At 35.5% G+C, this 18,923-nt stretch overlaps 2 protein-coding genes across 2 annotated transcripts; one reads left to right on the top strand and one right to left on the bottom strand.

The window, feature by feature from the left end:
• The first annotated feature begins 1,315 nt into the window (after positions 1-1,315).
• On the top strand, positions 1,316-7,616 carry LOC123560498 (probable G-protein coupled receptor 139). Its single transcript, XM_045352683.2, has 2 exons — positions 1,316-1,536; positions 5,468-7,616. Exon 2 carries the CDS (start codon positions 5,480-5,482, stop codon positions 6,533-6,535), a length of 1,056 nt encoding a protein of 351 aa, XP_045208618.2. The 5' UTR covers positions 1,316-1,536; positions 5,468-5,479; the 3' UTR covers positions 6,536-7,616.
• Positions 7,617-13,668: 6,052 nt separating this feature from the next.
• LOC123562056 (uncharacterized) lies at positions 13,669-18,488 on the bottom strand. Its single transcript, XM_045354711.2, has 2 exons — positions 18,209-18,488; positions 13,669-14,880 (listed from the first exon to the last, which is right to left on the bottom strand). The coding sequence occupies exons 1-2, from the start codon at positions 18,471-18,473 to the stop codon at positions 14,312-14,314; spliced, it is 834 nt and encodes a 277-aa protein (XP_045210646.2). The 5' UTR covers positions 18,474-18,488; the 3' UTR covers positions 13,669-14,311.
• Positions 18,489-18,923: the final 435 nt, after the last annotated feature.

Raw genomic sequence — 18,923 nt, 5'->3', positions numbered from 1 at the left:
CTCATCCATGATGATCTAATTTTTGTCGGCGAGCCAGTTTATACCCCTCATTTTTCCTGTCGTTTATTTCAAATTTGTACAACATGTCTTGGGTCTAGTCTGTATTATTTTTATGCCCCTGAAAGGAGGCATATAGTTTTTGAACCGTCTCTCGGTCTGTCAGTCTGTCCAATTTTCGTGTCCGGTCCATATCTTTGTCATCGATGGATGGATTTTCAAATAACTTGGCATGAATGTGTACCACAGTAAGACGACGTGTCGCGCGCAAGACCCAGGTCCGTAGCTCAAAGGTCAAGGTCACACTTAGACATTAAAGAATAGTGCATTGATGGGCGTGTCCGGTCCATATCTTTGTCATCGATGGATGGATTTTCAAATAACTTGGCATGAATGTGTACCACAGTAAGACGACGTGTCGCGCGCAAGACCCAGGTCCGTAGCTCAAAGGTCAAGGTCACACTTAGACATTAAAGGATAGTGCATTGATGGGCGTGTCCGGTCCATATCTTTGTCATCGATGGATGGATTTTCAAATAAATTGGCATGAATGTGTACCACAGTAAGACGACGTGTCGCACGCAAGACCCAGGTCCGTAGCTCAAAGGTCAAGGTCACACTTAGACATTAAAGGATAGTGCATTGATGGGCGTGTCCGGTCCATATCTTTGTCATCCATGGATGGATTTTCAAATAACTTGGCATGAATGTGTACCACAGTAAGACGACGTGTCGCGCGCAAGACCAAGGTCCGTAGCTCAAAGGTCAAGGTCACACTTAGACGTTAAAGGATAGTGCATTGATGGGCGTGTCCGGTCCATATCTTTATCATTCATGCATGGATTTTAAAATAACTATGCATGAATTTGTGACACAGTAAGACGACGTGTCGCGCGCAAGACCCAGCTCCGTAGGTCAAAGGTCCTAAACTCTAACATCGACCATAACTATTCATTCAAAGTGCCATCGGGGGCATGTGTCATCCTATGGAGACAGCTCTTGTTTTAAGTAACTTTAAGTACATTTTAACAACGGTGAGTTAGTTGTAAACACCAAAGTTGTTTTTTTTTTTTTGTAATTATTGATAACTATGATAGTAATATCCTGCTTGAAACACTCGCGAGACAGGTTGACAGATTACAGAGACAGACGAATATTATTTGTTAAATTACTCTTATAACTGTTCACAATGAGTAGCAAAGTATTTGTAAACAGAATTGTATGATGTCTTAAATATTGATTTGAGTACTTTGACGAGGCATTGATAAACAATATAATCTTATCCGTTATAGCCACATCGGTCTTCGAGCCGCTTCGATATGTGTCTGGGTTTAAGCAAAGTAAAAGCATTCGAAATGTATGTTTATGTCTTAAATAGGAGAAACCAATATGAAAGCTACTGTCAGTCGGGAGAGCGGTAATCGAAAGCAACGAGCGCCATTCACAACTCGTGCTCCAGAAAATTATTTTTCAAACTTCTTTTTTTTTCAATTTGAATCTAAGAGTGAGCTTATATAAGGATTAGACTGATCAATAAAGGTAAGACGTTTTCAGCAGTACAAATTATTCATGATTTCTCTAAAGTACTCATGGTTAATTTCATACTTAAATTCTATTTTTAAGATTCGAATAAAGTTGCCAATAAATATTCAATGTTTCTTTTTTATATATCGGACTCTGTAGATGATTAAACAGAAATGTATACTAGTACTTGCAAAATGTATTTAGAAAACAATTTTATTTGAGGACACACTTTGTGCGCATTATCCGTAGATGGCTTTTGTTTAAAGTAAAACTATTGCACCTAGAGATTTTTTCTGTATTCCGGTGTTGCATTAAATGCTTAAGGCCCAGCAAATGCTGCCCTGCCGAGTTCCTCTTAATTAAATATTCAGTAGTAGCTGGTTTGAAACTTCTGACAGTCTGGGGGAAATTGTGTGGCATTAGATTTTACTTTGAACTAAGGAAAAAATACACACGGAGTTTCGGAGTTTTGGGTATTTATACATCGTTTTAATAAATAAATAAATAAAATATACTAGATCTATTTCCGGATTTTTTCCATATTTTAACCTAGTTACATCGTCGCAGTGAAACAGTGCCTTAATACTTTTATTAAAAACAAAACAATATTTACAATATAAAATTTATCGTAAAACTGGACCAAAAAAAAAAAAAAAAAACGCGCAGACAAGAAACTGCTGCAAGATATGGTGACTGACATATTTTAAGTGAAATTAAATGAAAGTACATTGAGAAATAATGTCATTAGAAAATTAAGTCAGTTTAACAAAAATAATTTACTGACCTATACGTTTTCATAAGTTTAAACAATAGCGCCTTCAGATGAAATACAAAAAGTGGCTTAGTTAAGGAGTTAGTTCCACCCAAGAAGTAACCATAAAATATGAGTATGGTTGGAAAGGAAATTCTGTCTCCTTCTGAATATGTAAATAAATATATTGAATCCTGTGCATATTTGATTTTATTTTCACATGGATGAATCACCATAGTAAAATGGTGTTCTTTTTTAAAGAAAATTTTATAATGAAGTCAAAGACTTTTTAAAAATGGATACTAAATTGCACGAAAATAAAAAAAAGAAAGATCTGAAAAGTTAGAATACTTTTAGCATTAGTAAACCACGTCTTTTTTTCGAAAATTAAAAGATATGTATTAACGAAACACCAACATACAGATTATGCCGATTTGGTTTGTAAACGACGAATGAATAAGAAACATAGTTTTTTCTACTTTTTTGATCTATTGACAAAATGAAATATATTAAATTCATGATGGAGGATAAAGTATTTGTAGCGATATGACAGGGAGTTTAATTTATTTTGGAAGATGTATAAATCCGTTACAACCCTTCGTTTATGTAACGTAATTATAAAGAATACAACATACAATTACGGTAAAATACTTATAAAATATTTGCTTGTGGCATACAACACAGTAGAGGCAAAATAGTAACGGTAATCCCAGACTACAGTCATTTGAAACATTTTAAATGGAATTTATAAACATGAAGATTAATTTCAAGGAAAACTGTAACTTACGTTACTTTGTTACGTATCGTTGATCATAATTTATGAAGAATTTTATAGTAAGTTGTTTGCTTTTAAATTTAAGTCTTAAAGCAAAATTAAGTGTTATGCGCTCTTGAGAACTGTCTTTCTGTCTTTCAGACAGCGCACGTAACTATAGATTGCATTACCAACATTTAAAGCAGACTTTTTAGTATACATTTAAACAATACACTAAATAAAAAATAACTATGAGTTTCACCAAATGAACCGAAATAATTTTTTAACTGATAAACATTGTTATACCGTAAATATAATAATCTCATTTTGTGTGTGGTTCACCACTTTATAGTTTAATAGTGTATTATCTATATTACGTACTTCAACTTGTATTCTGTGACACTGCCGTCACCCGTATATATACGATAAGATCATGGAGATAGACTGCTATATCATCAAAAAGTAAACCAGAATTTATAACAATACAGATGCTGCTGTCTCAGCTCATTTTAAAATAGAAGAAGGAAAAAAGAAAAGAAAACCTTTTTCCTGTTATTTTAAGGCAGCAGTGAGTAAGATGTCTATGATATAAATTATTGAAAAATAAAAATGTTCTGTTGCTAATGACAGAAATATTTACAACTCATGCGAATGCATTTATTTGTTACAGTTCATTTTATACATTAAATAATTTCAAATAATACAGATTTTTCAATTTCAGCAAAACATTTTTTTTTCTCAGACAACATGAGACAGAAAATGTTAGTGCAAATTTGGGATTCAATCATTTCAAGTACCCTAAATGAAATATTCAAAATATTTAGGAATTATTACAATCTTCCATTTAAAGCTAGTTTTTGTAACTTACTTTTCATTATAACCTTTTTCATTAAATGTGTATCTTTTTGAGTTTTGAACAGTAGATAGTTGTTATATGCAGCATAAATATGTATACATTATTGTTAAGATTACTTCATAGTAACCTACGTTACTATATCTTACGTTACCAGAACTACAAACAACACATAAACTAGTTAATATTTATTTTAACAATATAAACAATAGACTTATCTTAATAACAAAGTGAAATAATTAAGAACTATATGTTTTGCTTAGCAATTCAATGTATGCAACTGGGTACTGTTCTTCTGTATACACGATTCGACCTTGTTGAAATGTAATGCGTGTTGTATTCCCTTATATCTTCATGTAGACAACGTTTGTAACTAAAAAGGTAACTGGCAGAGTTTAAATATAAAAAAATATAGGCCTACGTCGTTTCTTAATAATCAGACAGAGGACAGACATCTTTTGGCTTCGAATTCCATATATCAAGGTCACAGCGGATAAAATCCCCACTAACATATATTTGTAGTCATTCTTTTGTTACTCTACATTGTTTTTTCGTGCCCCCCCCCCCCCCCCCCCCCCCCCCCCCGACATCTCCCCTCACGTACGCTATGTATACAAGTAAATCATAAATTATAATCCATTTTAAAGAATTGCATCCTCTACTGTTAGGTTTAGTTTACCATTTAACAGAGAAATCACACAATTTTACCTTTGTCAATTAAATCACGTGAAAAAAAAACTGTGCATCCTATATTAGTCCATCCATATAATCTGATATTTAATTGATTATATTTCCTTTCAAACTATTTTCACGGCAACCTCTTGGGTACAACAAAACACTCAATTTTCGAATTCATCCGACGCGGTAAAAGTTATTATGACAGTGATAAATCGTTTGCAAACATTTGTTGTTGTTTTTTTTTTTGTAATTCATAATAATGAGAATAAATATCCTGTTTTATATATTTTGCATTTGAGCCGCACCATGAGAAAACCAACATAGTGCGTTTGCGACCAGCATGGATCCAGACGAGCCTGCGCATCCGTGCAGCCCGCTCAGGATCCATGTTGTTCGCTTTCAAGGCCTATTGCAATAGAGAAACTGTTAGCGAACAGCATGGATCATGACCGGACTGCGCGGATGCGCAGGCTGATCTGGAGCCATGCTGGTCGCAAACGCACTATGTTGGTTTTCTCATGACGCGGCTCATATTTTAAAAGCCCCCTTTACAAAATATTGTCTTAGGAGAGAAAAATGCGCGTATTGCTCATGTTGACAAATCACTTATCCTAAAAGGGCATGCTTCATATTATTATTTGCAGAAAAAGCAAACAACCAACATATGCAGTTTGGAACTTGATAGTATATGATCACATTTACATAGATAATTTACAAAGCTCCGATGAATATTGATAGAACTTAGTGAAATAAATTAGATATCTTTCTTTTCTTTTTTACTCGTTGGTATGTAACATTTTCTATGTCTACTTTTCCTAGCAATACCTACAACATAAACAGATTGGCACGAAGACATCATAATCTATGTAGTGCAACAATTTTCTATTTCCCTATAAATCTTTTATTCCAGATCATTGTCACCATGGAAATAACAAAGAGCATTGCATATAACAACACACATCGAATATTACCATTGAATTCATCTGAAGATGCAAGGAACGATTCAGTCGAGATGACAATAACATTTTCAATCAGTCAGCAGGGCACAAACCTGTCCCTTACGGACTTTACTGAATACAAAATCGCCGAATTCATGGAAGACCATTACCGGTATTTTATCAGTGCTATTGGTATCCCTGGTAACCTTGCCTGTATCGTAGTCTTGATTTTCATGAAGCTAAAATTGTCGTCATATCTGTTTATGATGGCACTGGCGATAACTGACTTAACCGCAATACTCTTGATATTATCCTACCGTTTATTGGACGAAAACAACGTAAGATTAGGTGATCGATTTTGTCAAGTGATTTTCTTTGCTGGAACAACTTCTCAGATGTATCCAAACTGGATTCTAGTTGCCATGACAATAGAAAGATTTATTGCCGTGAAGTTTCCTTTCAAGTTCAAAACGATTTGTGTAAGAAAAAATGCAGTTTTTGTGATAGTGATTCTACTTGTGTCAATTATATCAGCAAATGCACAGTTTCTGTTTACTTTCGAGGCAGTGCAAGGTTCTTTCCCATGCGGACCGAAGGAAAGATACGGCGATTTCATTCATTTTGTCTGGTACTGGATAGACGGAGCACTGTACGCTATTATCCCCTTGTCTGTTATTCTCGTTTTAAACAGTTTGATTATTTACGACACAAGAAAATCTCGGAAGACTTTGACCGCCAGAGGGCGCAGTTCTCACGAGTGTACCCGGATGTTGTTAACGACAACGATTGTTTTTGTTTTGCTTGTTTTACCAAACTGTCTCTTCTTTATATGTCGAGGCTACTGGAACTGGCGAAAAACGTCTCACAGTATTGCACAATATCATCTGGTGTATCAGATCGTGTTTATGTTGTCTGATCTAAACCATGCCATCAATTTTTATCTTTATTGTCTTAGTGGGCGGAATTTTCGAGAAAAATTTCTACAGTTACTATGCCTACGGTGGCGAAGACGACCAACTAGACCTAACCGTTCTATATAATCAACAGTTCATAGGGAATATTTGAAATACCATGCCGCTTTACTTGGTTATACCACACACTAAACTACATAACTATATAATGAAACCAATTAAATTCATCAGAAAATCATAAAGATTGCATCGAAAACCGGAAAGACGATATCGTAGAGCTAACTGTCGGCTATGTAAAAGTAATCTCAGTTTGAAACAATACGAAGATGTCTCATAGTTTTTTTTCTGTTTTTATTTTTCTGTTACTTTGAGCTAAAAAAATCGTCGTCATATCACACTCGCACCCCCACTCCCCCCTCTCTCCCGCTCCCCTAATTTGCTTGAAGTCATGTCATTGATCTTTCCGCTAGAAAGTATGTATCTAGAATATTGATAACATAAGAAAGGTTTTAAGATTTTCAGGATAAGAATTTGATAGAGGAAATGGCGATGGATCAACGAAACACAGTTTCCGAATTTATTCCTCCCAAAGCTATTTTAGATTACTTTGGCATTTTGGTGGGTTTTACAGCGTTTTAAATCATTTAAATTGTTTAAGATATCTAGTCAGTTAGCCTAACAGTTGCATGTCAAATGAAACACATTTACGGTATATCGCGTCTCTGGTGAAATATGCTGAAGAACGTTTGCTTAGCGTGAATTCTCTCATATAATGGTCTGTCTGCATTTGCCGCGATTGAAAAACTGTTAAGGGCTACATTTTGTACTGTATTCACCAGTATCTGGGAGAGATTGTAAACAACAAATTAGCATCATTAGTGTGACACTGTATCACCAAAGCCATGAACAAATTGACAAAAAAAAAATAGTCAAAGTGTTGGCCAGTTTCTGTCAAATTCAAAACTCTGTCAAGTGCAATAAAGATTTTCAGATTATTTGACACAAAGATTTATACTAACAAAACAATATGGCTGAAGTGTTCAAAATATCGTGCAATGAAGAATTATCTGATGCATATTAAGCGCAACAAGATGAGAACCAAACGTCGTCCTAGATTTAAGATAAATGCCTAAAATAGTGACTATTGATTATATTTTTCTGCGAGTTTCCGACAAAACATAGCATTGTATCCCAAAGACCATTTTCCCAACACATGGACATATGCAAATATTAGCAATGGGGATAATAAGAACAGAGTTACCTCTGGTTATCTCCACAGAGGGCGCTGGTGAAATAAAGGGTAAACATTATCTTGTCTGACCTTAGATTTACTATAGAATGTAGTCGAGATTCTGCATAATAAACACTAATTTATTTGTAATTTCCTAGGTATTTGACCCTAAATACTAATTGATTTGCAATTTCCTTGGTATTTGACCCAGAACAAAATAAAACTTTAGAAAATAGTCAAATAAGTACTTAAATACATTTATTTAAAGGATTTTTGAGTAGTTCATAGATGAAACTAATAAGAATTTGATTATGGTTCAGTATTGTTGTGTACCACTATGTAAGGGTTATGGAGGAATTCATTTTCCAAAAGAACAACATTTAAAGGATTTATGGAGAGTAGCGGTAAAAATAGCAGATCCTGGGAAAAAGACAAGACCGTGGCAACCCAGTAAACACGATATTGTTTCAAAATATTAAGATCTTGAACTTGCCAAAAACAAAACTTAATCAAGGATTACATTTGTGTACTTCAACATAGCTAATTTCGGTAACTGTATTTTTGGTAAACTTGCATAACTATTATTGTTTTGTGCAGAAATACCAAGAAATATGAACTATTGATGCTGGACTGTTATATATTTAATTCAACTACAAACAATTATTTATCAAATGCATAATAGCATTTCATAGACTGAATATCATATTGTACTGCAAATGTCTACATTAATCATCATCAATGTTATTTCACAAATGTTCAGCTATATATTTCCACAGATACATTTTGTAGAACAGTTCTAGCTTTGGTAAAATGGTGTGTTACAGTACTCATGATCTAGTTCAACTTTTTGTACAAACATATCCTTGAATGTATACACAACGAAGAAGCAATATTATATACATCTGTCACTGTATCTGATAATAGTAGTTTGAAGTTCTTTAGCTCCATTTTTTCGTCCGTATAATCCAAGTATGGAAAAAAATTTCAAGGTTGGATAATTGCCTCTTTCCCAGCATATGGACATTTCACCTCAACTATTGTCTGGGTGTTGCAGCCAGATATGGACTTTCTCTACATGTAAATAAACCGCAGTTGTTGACACTATATTCTGTATGCTTTTCAAATTTCTTAATTGCTGTTTTTTTCATATTGCTTCCCAATTTAGGGAAGTGGATCCTATGGTCTGCTTGCAGTTGATGAAACCCTTCAGTGGACCAGTCTGAATCCTGAGGTTCTGGTAGGAGAATAGGTTCATTCCGGAAATCTTGATTTCTGTCATATGCTTCAAGTCTGAAAGTAAGAAAAAGAAAGACACCATAAATTCCTCAAACAAGATATAGTGCTAGCATAAATCATTAACCTGTAAAATTGTTAACCAAAGGGCTACTCTCCAGTATTATTGCTTTATATAAGCAACACTAAATCTACAAATAATGAGATGCAATAAAGATAGCACCAATAAAACTTGCAATGCACACCATGGCCTACGTGTATTTAATATAAGATATAATAATTTGCTTCTGTGTACTGGTTTCTCAAGGTTTAAATGGATTAATACTATTTGTCTGAGAATTATTCAATTATAACAACATAAAAATATACCTTGTTAACAAATCTTCCTTTCTGCCTTTGATGCCCTTCTTTTTATTAATTCTCTCTGTAACTGTATAACTTTCCATCCAAAATATTTTGATGTCCACTAAGAATCCATTTGAGATAAGAATCTGGGTCAGCATTGTTTACCCCTTATTTTACCATCGCCACCTAGCGAGTAGCTGGCTTATTATCCCCATTATTGTGTGGCTTTACTAAAAAAAAAATATTGTGCTTAAACTTCCATCAAAATGCTAGTTGAAAAGTTCTTTGGGTTTGATCAAGTTCAAACACATTGGGGAAAAAACAAACATTTGTTGTGTGCATTTTTAAGTTAAGGTACAATGTAATAAAATTAAAAGAAGTTAATTATGTAAGACAGCCGATGTTTTTATAAGATTTAGTTCTAGTTTTAGTATTTTCACGCTATGTTAAAACATATTGTTGACTTGCATAACACTGCCATTATCATTATTTGCCTCCCTGTTTTGATCAATTCGCAAGCCTATCGATTTATTTTATGCCCATAAATAGTTTTTGCATTAAACGAGATGGAATTATAGTCGCGCTTAGTTCTTTATAGTATATTTCTCGATTCAATTAACGAGAATTTCATAACGTTATTCTGTAAAAAAATAAATAAAAGGAACTGGATGCCGTGTGCGCCATTGTAACGTCACAAGACGTCGAACGTCATGTTCGTTTACTTACGTCTGTTTCTTGCACCGAGATTGAAATTATTGAAAAATGCTACATGATTAAGCATAAGAAAAAAAGAAATTTGTTTTTCATGAACACAGAATATATATCTCACCACGGAGTAACGCACTTGTTAAAATATTTGAAATTTTCTCACTTCCCAGAGAGATCTATTCTATATTCACTCGAAACGAAGTTCCTTCAAAATAACTTGCCTGAAAACAAAGCTAATTTCCGCATGTACTTTTGGCCAATTGGAACCTATAAATGGAAAACGAAAATCATGTCAATAATGCATGGAATTACAGAAACAAATTGCCTTTGTTTTAAAATTATTCTGAAAGTGTAAGTCTTATCAAGAACAACATCAAGAGGCTGCCACTGTGAATGTCGTATGTAAAATCACCATGACAGAAAGCACGCTATCGAATAAAATCTGTAAAAAGGTCATTTGGAAACAAAGAATGCAATCAAGAAGAATAATAGCACGGTTTGACTGAGTCTGCTCATGAAGTAATATTGGTTAGAAGGAGTGCCCTAGCACTGTCGGTGTTTATCAGTTTCTATACAATATGGCAACAATCCTGTAAAAATGCAGATTACCCAGGAAGAACATTCATGGCTTCTTAGACAGTAGACTGATAACGTTTTACCAATTTTAGCTATTCAGTATTAACGTGACTCGTATTCAGATCTACATGAAGTTGTCTAACTGGTAAAATTCCTGTTATTTTTGGCGTATTTCTGTCTATACATCTATTTGTGATCAATCCAAATATATATTAGGCAAATGGCAGAAGCGTGCAAACTGCTTAAAAACCTCAGGTTATACAACACTGTGTCTGTAGTTGTGTCATAGACCAGAATCTTGGTGTGTGGCAATCGAAGCTTTTTTTTGCATCACTCCAAAGTGAATGTCAGGGAACTGACACACATCCTGCTTTTTAAAGTACTACAAAAACAGATCAATTTAATGTCAACAGTTTTTTTTATTCTATAAGTCTTTTATGTTGATATCTGTTTGTTTTACCTTTTGTAGGCACACATTAACTTTTTTTGTACAAATGGACCGTTCCATGAAATAAAACGGTATAAGTGACAAAAAATCAAAATTATGACAACACAATATTCACGAAGAACACTCTTTTACCTTTCAAATCTGAAAATTTGAAGAAATTATCTCTACTATTTAAAGACTTACAACGCTTTTAACCATGTCACCAAAGGCATTTTGAGACGTGACGTTTAAAATGTCATGAAAGCAGTATGACGCCGTCGTGCAAGGCGTGTATTTTTCAAGTCTTTTATGGGACAAAGTTTGCGTATCGCTAACAAAACATCATACATTTGAATATTTAGACACAGTTTAAAATTATTTTACTGAAAAATAAATTAACCGTGTTTTTTTTTTTTGTGGGGGGGGGGGGGGGGTGCGGGGTTCATCACATGCCTTTTATTTATACCTCTCTATATTCTCATCGTGTATTGATGATTTGGAACTTCTATTGCCATGACAACACTACACAAATACCATGTATTTGTAAAATATTGTAGAATTTTATTTGCCTTAGATAACTGAATTGCAATACACTAGTGTCTAGTTTCTACAGGAACATAAGATAAACAATGATTTTCCAGTATTTTAAACACTAATTACATCATGTCACTAATACAGCCTTTCTCATGGAACGGCCTAAATATAATAATGCTTATTGCCAGGCGACTGAATGCAGTATTTGTATATTCCAACAGCATAAATTAATCTTTAGTAGTAGATTTTACTTCAATAAAAATCGTTTAAGTGTCGCAGAATGTTTCAACCAAAAGTTTTGACTAACATATAACATATTTTTTCATAAACGCATGTTGGACATAGTATTAGAATTTTGGCGCATTGATATCGTGAAAGTAACGAGAAATGATTCTATTTTAAATGAAGCTTACAGTCCATTGAAATTAAAAATGATTGTTCGAAAGTTTTATTAGTGTTATACAAAAATGTATATGCGAACAACAGTAAAATGCTTTACTGTCGCAGAACAAACTATAAAAATGTTGAAAAAGCACCGAGGCAGCGTTACCTTGAAACACAACCGGAGAAATATAGAAGTAAATGTAGCCGGTACCAGTATCCACAGCAATCACGCGGACTGGCAAATTTTGATGACGCCAGACTACTATGTGGTGAGCGTTTCAAACCCAGTCTCAGAAAAAAGCCATTGTGAGGAAACCATTTTATTATCGACTTAATTGCAATAGGGAAAAGTTCTTGTTTAAGACTGAATGTATATTTTTATGACCATCTGTCTATTTTTATGAACACGTGTCCATTTTCATAACCACTTGTCCATTTTTATAATCAATAATCCCTTTGAATGCCATAGAATTCAATTTTCTGGCGTTGATGTTGCCAGGTATCTGTTTCATGATTAAATCTCTGTTGTAGATGCATTGTTTAGTGTGTGCTTGTCGTAAGATACATTGCAGTAACTTCTATTAGGAGGCTATACATAGATCATGCAGGATTGAAGAAGAGCTGCCTTGTTATTGACTGTAGTTGGGCAAGAGCCCGTTTTAAAATGCCAAATTTTCTTTTTGGATTGTTTTCTTATATTTCTGCAGATGAAAACTCGACTTATGATTGGACAACGATTACAAACATAAAAATATTTCCTGCAGTCACCAATATTTTGCATCCTGTTTACTCTATAGGTTAACATGATGACCTTTCAGCGGTTCTGTTTCACCCACATCATATATTACTAGGATTTTAGAACACGTAAGTTTTCTTGGAAAACAGTCCGTCTCAGCCGATCGATGATAAACAAACGTTTCAATTTATCCCGAGAGCGTAGTTAACGACGGGAATACTGCAGTTTATTTGGGTGTTATGATTCGATTGGCAATGTTATGATTCATCAGAGGGGGTTATGATTCTTTACAACATATGATTGTTGCAAGAAGTCCAAACTATACTTTGAGAAAAAAACAAAATGAAACCATCGATTTGCAGATTTCCATTTCCTGAAACAACAGGAAACCACAACAGAAGCAGATCTAGACATAACTGAGAGGTTAATAATAATAAACAATGTACAGTTGACTTTTATTGCCTGGAAAATCAATGGCACTGCAGTTTATTCGATAATTTATTCTTACGTCCTTAATTTCATATCACTTGACTTAAATTTGTACATCTGAAAAACTGTAATCTCCAATGGCGGACATGAAATGATACAAATATATGATATACAAAAGTCATTTAGGTTATCATTATACTTAAGCTAAGCATTGTCCTTTTATTTGAACGCTATTTTCTTGGATAAGTTCAGCTTCCATCACTTACAAACAGACGGCAAAACTTTTCTCCAGAGATTCTATTTGTGCAATTTTATGTGCTGTTAGAGAAAGTCGTTTCAAAATTAGACACATTTATCAAAAGAGACAGTTGAAATACTGGGTTTTATATTTAAGTTTGTCACGATATTTCCATCCCCTAAACACTGTATAATAAAAGATGACCAGACATTGAATTTCCGCTGGTTAATGTTTCCATAATGATAAACCTTGCGACAGATATATCGATATCATTAGAAGAGACATGTGGGCGTACAATGATGAACAATATTCATTAATTATATTCATCCATCCTAAAAGAAACTGACAAAATAAAACATGACACCTTTACAGAAGTATGTTTACATAACTTGCATGGCAGTCAATATACCGCATTATTTGGTACTCTCAAAAGACTTAAGTAACAAGTATATAAGATGGACAGCGTTTTACTTTTTCAAAAGCAAAAGATAGTAAACACAAATACAAATGTACACAATTTTATTACTGAACTTTAAGAATGGCAATTTCTGGGCGCGGCTCCATAGTTTTTAAAAAAAATGTCAATATTTATCAATTTTTTCGCACTGTCAACGTCCCAAGTTTCACTCAACGAGCACAATATTTCACTTTTCACAATTTTGAATTTTCAACAACAATTCGAGATACTCAGTCATTACAAACGACCATTTAGGGTATCCCGGCAACTATGAGTTCATTAAAGTCACAATAACGCCCCACATTGGCATTGTTTAAACAACAACAGCAACAATTAGTTCCAATCGTTCGGACCATAGAGGATTTGAATCATGTTAGTTATTGTAAATTTGGCCCTGGGAAACAGAGGCTTATATCACATGCAAGAGGTAAAGTTATGCGTCCGAAGTTCGCTGGCCGCCACATGGCCATCGGACCTGGAGACCTAGTGGGCTCCAGGAACGAAAGCCACCGCCAAATAAACAAAAACGTATTTGGCACCAGCGAACAAGACAAACCAATGATGCCACGCCCAGACTATTTGCCCTTAGTTTACTACCAATAGCACATCAGACATTAACAATTGCATCCAACTGACTAGCCAAACTATGCAGAAATAACATATTCCCCTCTTCAGATAAATGAACTCTGTCACCCTGAAACAGTGTGGGACTCTGAACATTTATACGTGGGTGCTGGAGAGAAACACCACCCGAATCAACCACCCTCTTAGCCCCGTAACTGTTAAGTCTTTTTAGGGACCTGTCCATTGCCATACGATTGTCTGAATACCGCCAATTGATTCTTGGGAGAATGTTTGACCAGATCAATACTGTAGAAGAAAGGTGCGTGTTTTTGAAATCCACAATCTTAACAATTTCTGATCTGAGTTCCTTCAGTTTTGTTTTCCCCAAGTTATTTCCCCCGCAATGAACTAATAAGAAATCAGGTTCGTCTCTTACGCGGCACAAGGTTCGTAACTTTGAAAGCAGCTGGGTCAAACACAGACCGCCATAACCTTGCCACCAGATTTCAACTCCATCCAGACCGAGGTTTAGACCGGCCCTGGTGCTTCTTGCTGTTATGAATGCTTTTTTAATTAATGACGAGCCCAAACACCAGATAACTTTCCCGGGACCTGAAGGTTGAATATAAATTACATATTACTGAATAAAACGATTCGCAGTCTAAGTTACTGAAAATTATCGTGACAGCGGATTTAGACATGTACAATGCAACGTAACTACCGGATTAGTTTAGGAATCAACCTGGTTGGACTACGTACATAACCTTTGTATGAATCAGACGACCATCTTCCCGCTAATTTTATTTCTTTGTCGGTCATCCCTAGACTTGCCGCGGTAGTAGCCGCTCCTATTCTAATGGAATGGGACTTAAAACACATATGAGATAGACATTTAACTGCTAGTGCTTTTGAAAGAACCGCCGAAAATTGGTACCTTGTAAGCGGGCTACCATCAAAATGTACAAAAAATGGACCTTGTATTTTCGGCCTCATAGACAAGAATTCTTTAACATTTTTAACTGGGCATATGTGACTGCCTTGAGCAGAAATTTGCAATCTTTCACCCTTCCCTTCCTGATCTGTTTTCGAAAATCTGAGAGAGAATATCAAAGTTTTACATTTCCTGTATCAAATTGATATCATTAACGCATAACGTGCTACTTAAATTTTGAGGCTTCGATGCTGTTAATTCACCAACTCTCAAAAAAAAACAAAAAATGCCAGCGAATATGCCGCTGAAAAAAGAATTGTTTCATATACGTTCGTACATACGGCTGGATGTTGGATATTACAAATGTTGGATAGCAGACTGGGCGTAATTGGCAGTCTACAATCTGATCTCGTTTTTGACCTTTTGATTCCCTCTAACATTTTAGATATTATGAATTGCTTAGTAACGTCCTCATATCCCAATATTTTACATTGAAATCCTATCGATGCAACATAAATTCTAGCTGTAGAAGCCGATAAACCTTATAAGGATAAACTTGCTATAAACTGCATAATGTGCTCAAGCTGAGGTGGCCAGTCACTGTTTAACCCGTACTCTAAACGGAACTGCCTAAAGCGGTTCAAACCCAGACGGTACGTTGAAGAAGTATTCCCCGATATGGAAGCATTTAGAAGTCTTGAAGCTTCACCGTGGACATCAGCGAAAGAAAATCTTGGGGAATAACTTCCGGGTCGTTGTTTGCTTTTGGCGCCAACTCTCTGAATCTTGACCACTGTTTCCGAGAAAGAGAATCACAAATGTCATTAGCTTTCGATGCAATGTGTTTAGCTTTGAACACAATATTAAATGACATTGATTTTAACACAAAATAACGCACCAGACGCATGACCGCTTTTGATCTGCAAGACTGCTTATTTAAAACTTTCACTAATGCTTCATTGTCAATCCACATTAATACCTTTTTATCCGCGATTCTAGAACCCCACAATGCTATTGCTAAAACTACAGGTACCATTTCTAGAAAAGTCATATCTTTAAGTATTTGTGACTTTGACCATGACAAAGGCCATGGAAAAAACGCCCAACACCCATCAAGATAGCAAGCACCACCATAATCTGCAGCACCTGCACTGTCAGTGTGCAGATTTAACACATTGCTATCATGCCAAACATTAGCAGGAATGTGGACGACCTCATTGAAGTTATTCAAAAATGAAACCCAAACACGTAAGTCATCTTTCATGTCCGTCGTGACCCGACGATGATGATGGGGTTTATCTAGCCCAGACATGGCCTCATAGAAGCGACGCAAGATTGGAATGCCCTACTTCCGCGTATAGCTTTGCTAAAAAAGCACAATTTCCCTGTCGAAGATTGCAACTGCTTAAGTGTTACTTTTAATCTGCACAGGAAATTCCGGATTAAGTCAAGAAGCTCTTGTATCTTACTAAGCGGAATCCGAATTGTCATTTGGTTCGAATCAAGCTCAAATCCAAGGAAAGTCAAAACCGTAACGGGCCCTACAGACTTTTCATCTGCTATAGGGATACCTAATTGTAAACATATGTCCTCAAATGCTTTGACCAATGTAAGACAATTGTCAGAACCAGACTTTCCCACAAAAATAAAATCATCCAAGTAATGATCTAATGTTTCCAAACCTCAGTTACTAACCAATGCAGGAAAGTAGACACTTTTTCCCATAATGCGCAGGATAGACTCAGACCCATGGGTAAACATTTATCGGAATAATACATGTTGTCAACTTTCATTCCAAGAAGGTGAAAGTCAGTGGGATTCACTGGCAATAAACGAAATGCAGATTTTATATTACGCTTAGCTAAAAGTGCAGACATGCCCTGTTTAAAAATCATATCAGCCACTGTGTCAAACGATGTATAGTTTACTTAGCAGAGGTCATAATTGATTCCGTCATTAATACTGCGACCTGACGGATAAGACAGGTGAGTTATTAACCTCCAGCTGCCATCAGCCTTAGAAACTACACCTATCGGGGAAATTCTCTTACAAAATGGGGGGTTAGGATGTGGGCCAGAAATGCGACCTAACTTAACTTCCTTATCTATTTTTTCTTGCAAAGCTAATTGATTTGAATATGCAGACTTCAGATTCTTCGCATCAGAAAAATCTCTAGGACCTGATTACTGAAGCTTGAACCCAAATTTAAACCCATCTACTAAAAGTTTTGAATCAGCTTTGTTAGGATATCTCTTTATAAATTCTTCAAGAGCTTCAACTTTAACTGGAGTTTTTCCAAGGGCCATTAAATCTATTTGTGGATTGGAATGATCTGCGGCCGCTGAACTGTGACACGTGACCTCCCTGGCCTTGGGGAACAAAGGCCCGTACTGGTTTTCTTGTAACATCATGGAACTGCTTTCTATTGGGACAGTACCTAGAAGGATGAACAGCGTGACAAGTTATGCAAGTGTGTTTATAAGGACAAATAAGTCGACTGCATTGCCGATAATTAAAGTCATAACACCTGCCAAAATATTGCTTGTTTACCGCTATGTTACTTGAAGACTGCCCATTAGCCATGTACACCAGCCATAACTCATAGTCTATTTTGGCCCAAGACATCGCAGGATTAACCGACATGCGATATCTAAACTGCTGGTCATAATCTTTCCATCCAAAACCCTTATGCCTTCTAGCACCAACCTGGACTGTACTCATATATTTAAGTAACTCCTGCGTTTTTTTCGGGATGGGCACATAAGTATATACTAGTGTAAATCAAAAAGGCGTCTGACCAAGATTCAATGTCATTTATTTTGGTTGACGGCCCACTAGGTTTTAAAACAAGTTCACCGGTTGTACTGATTGACACCTTGTTATGTTCCGGCTTTATATTTGAATCTAACAAATGTGCTAGCTCAACATATTTTCCGGAAATTATTTTAGACTATAGGGAATCTGAAACAGCTATCCCCAGTTCAGAATGAATACTAGGTAAAACCTGACCTGGGCTACAGTCGTCAGTTCCTTTTTGCACACAGTCACCACCCACATCATTTTGCACGAGTTGCTGCACTTCGTTATCTCGTTGGGGAATCACCAATGGAGGATCTTGTTGGGGAATCACCAATGGAGGAGCCTCGTCCTGCCTCTGATTCTCCACCTCATTATCTTGATGGGGAATCACCAGTGGAGGCTCGTCCCGCCTCTTTCTTTTGTCCGTTAAACCCAACTCTCCGGCCCGCTTCTCCAGTCTTTCACGACGTTTCATTTTATCTAACGCCAAAATGACGTAAAAAGATCTTTAAAAAATTACTAAGTTTCTACAAATATCATGATTTTATGAATATAAATTGAAGTAGATTTATTGCAATAAACGAGCAATTGTTACAAGTAAGTCCATCAACATAAACAAATCATTATCATCGTTCAACATCATCTCTTAAAATTCCATAAGCCAGTCGCCAATATTCCGATCATATTACAGTTTAATTAAGAAATAATAAATCTGTTCCTATATTTTATCAGTTAATAAAATATGGGCAGGAGTTTGGATGCGTAATAATTAAATCACGAGTGCGTAGCACGAGTGATTTAATTATTCGCATCCAAACGACTGCCCATGTTTTATTAATTGATAAAATTATTGGAACATATTTATTATTTCGATTCTAACAATGCAAATAATTCGCATTTTACAGTACTACATTTTCAGCGTAAT

The sequence above is a fragment of the Mercenaria mercenaria genome, chromosome 10 (genome assembly GCF_021730395.1).
Source record: "Mercenaria mercenaria strain notata chromosome 10, MADL_Memer_1, whole genome shotgun sequence".
Classification (NCBI taxonomy): domain Eukaryota; kingdom Metazoa; phylum Mollusca; class Bivalvia; order Venerida; family Veneridae; genus Mercenaria; species Mercenaria mercenaria.
This window is presented reverse-complemented; position numbering and strand designations above follow the sequence as displayed.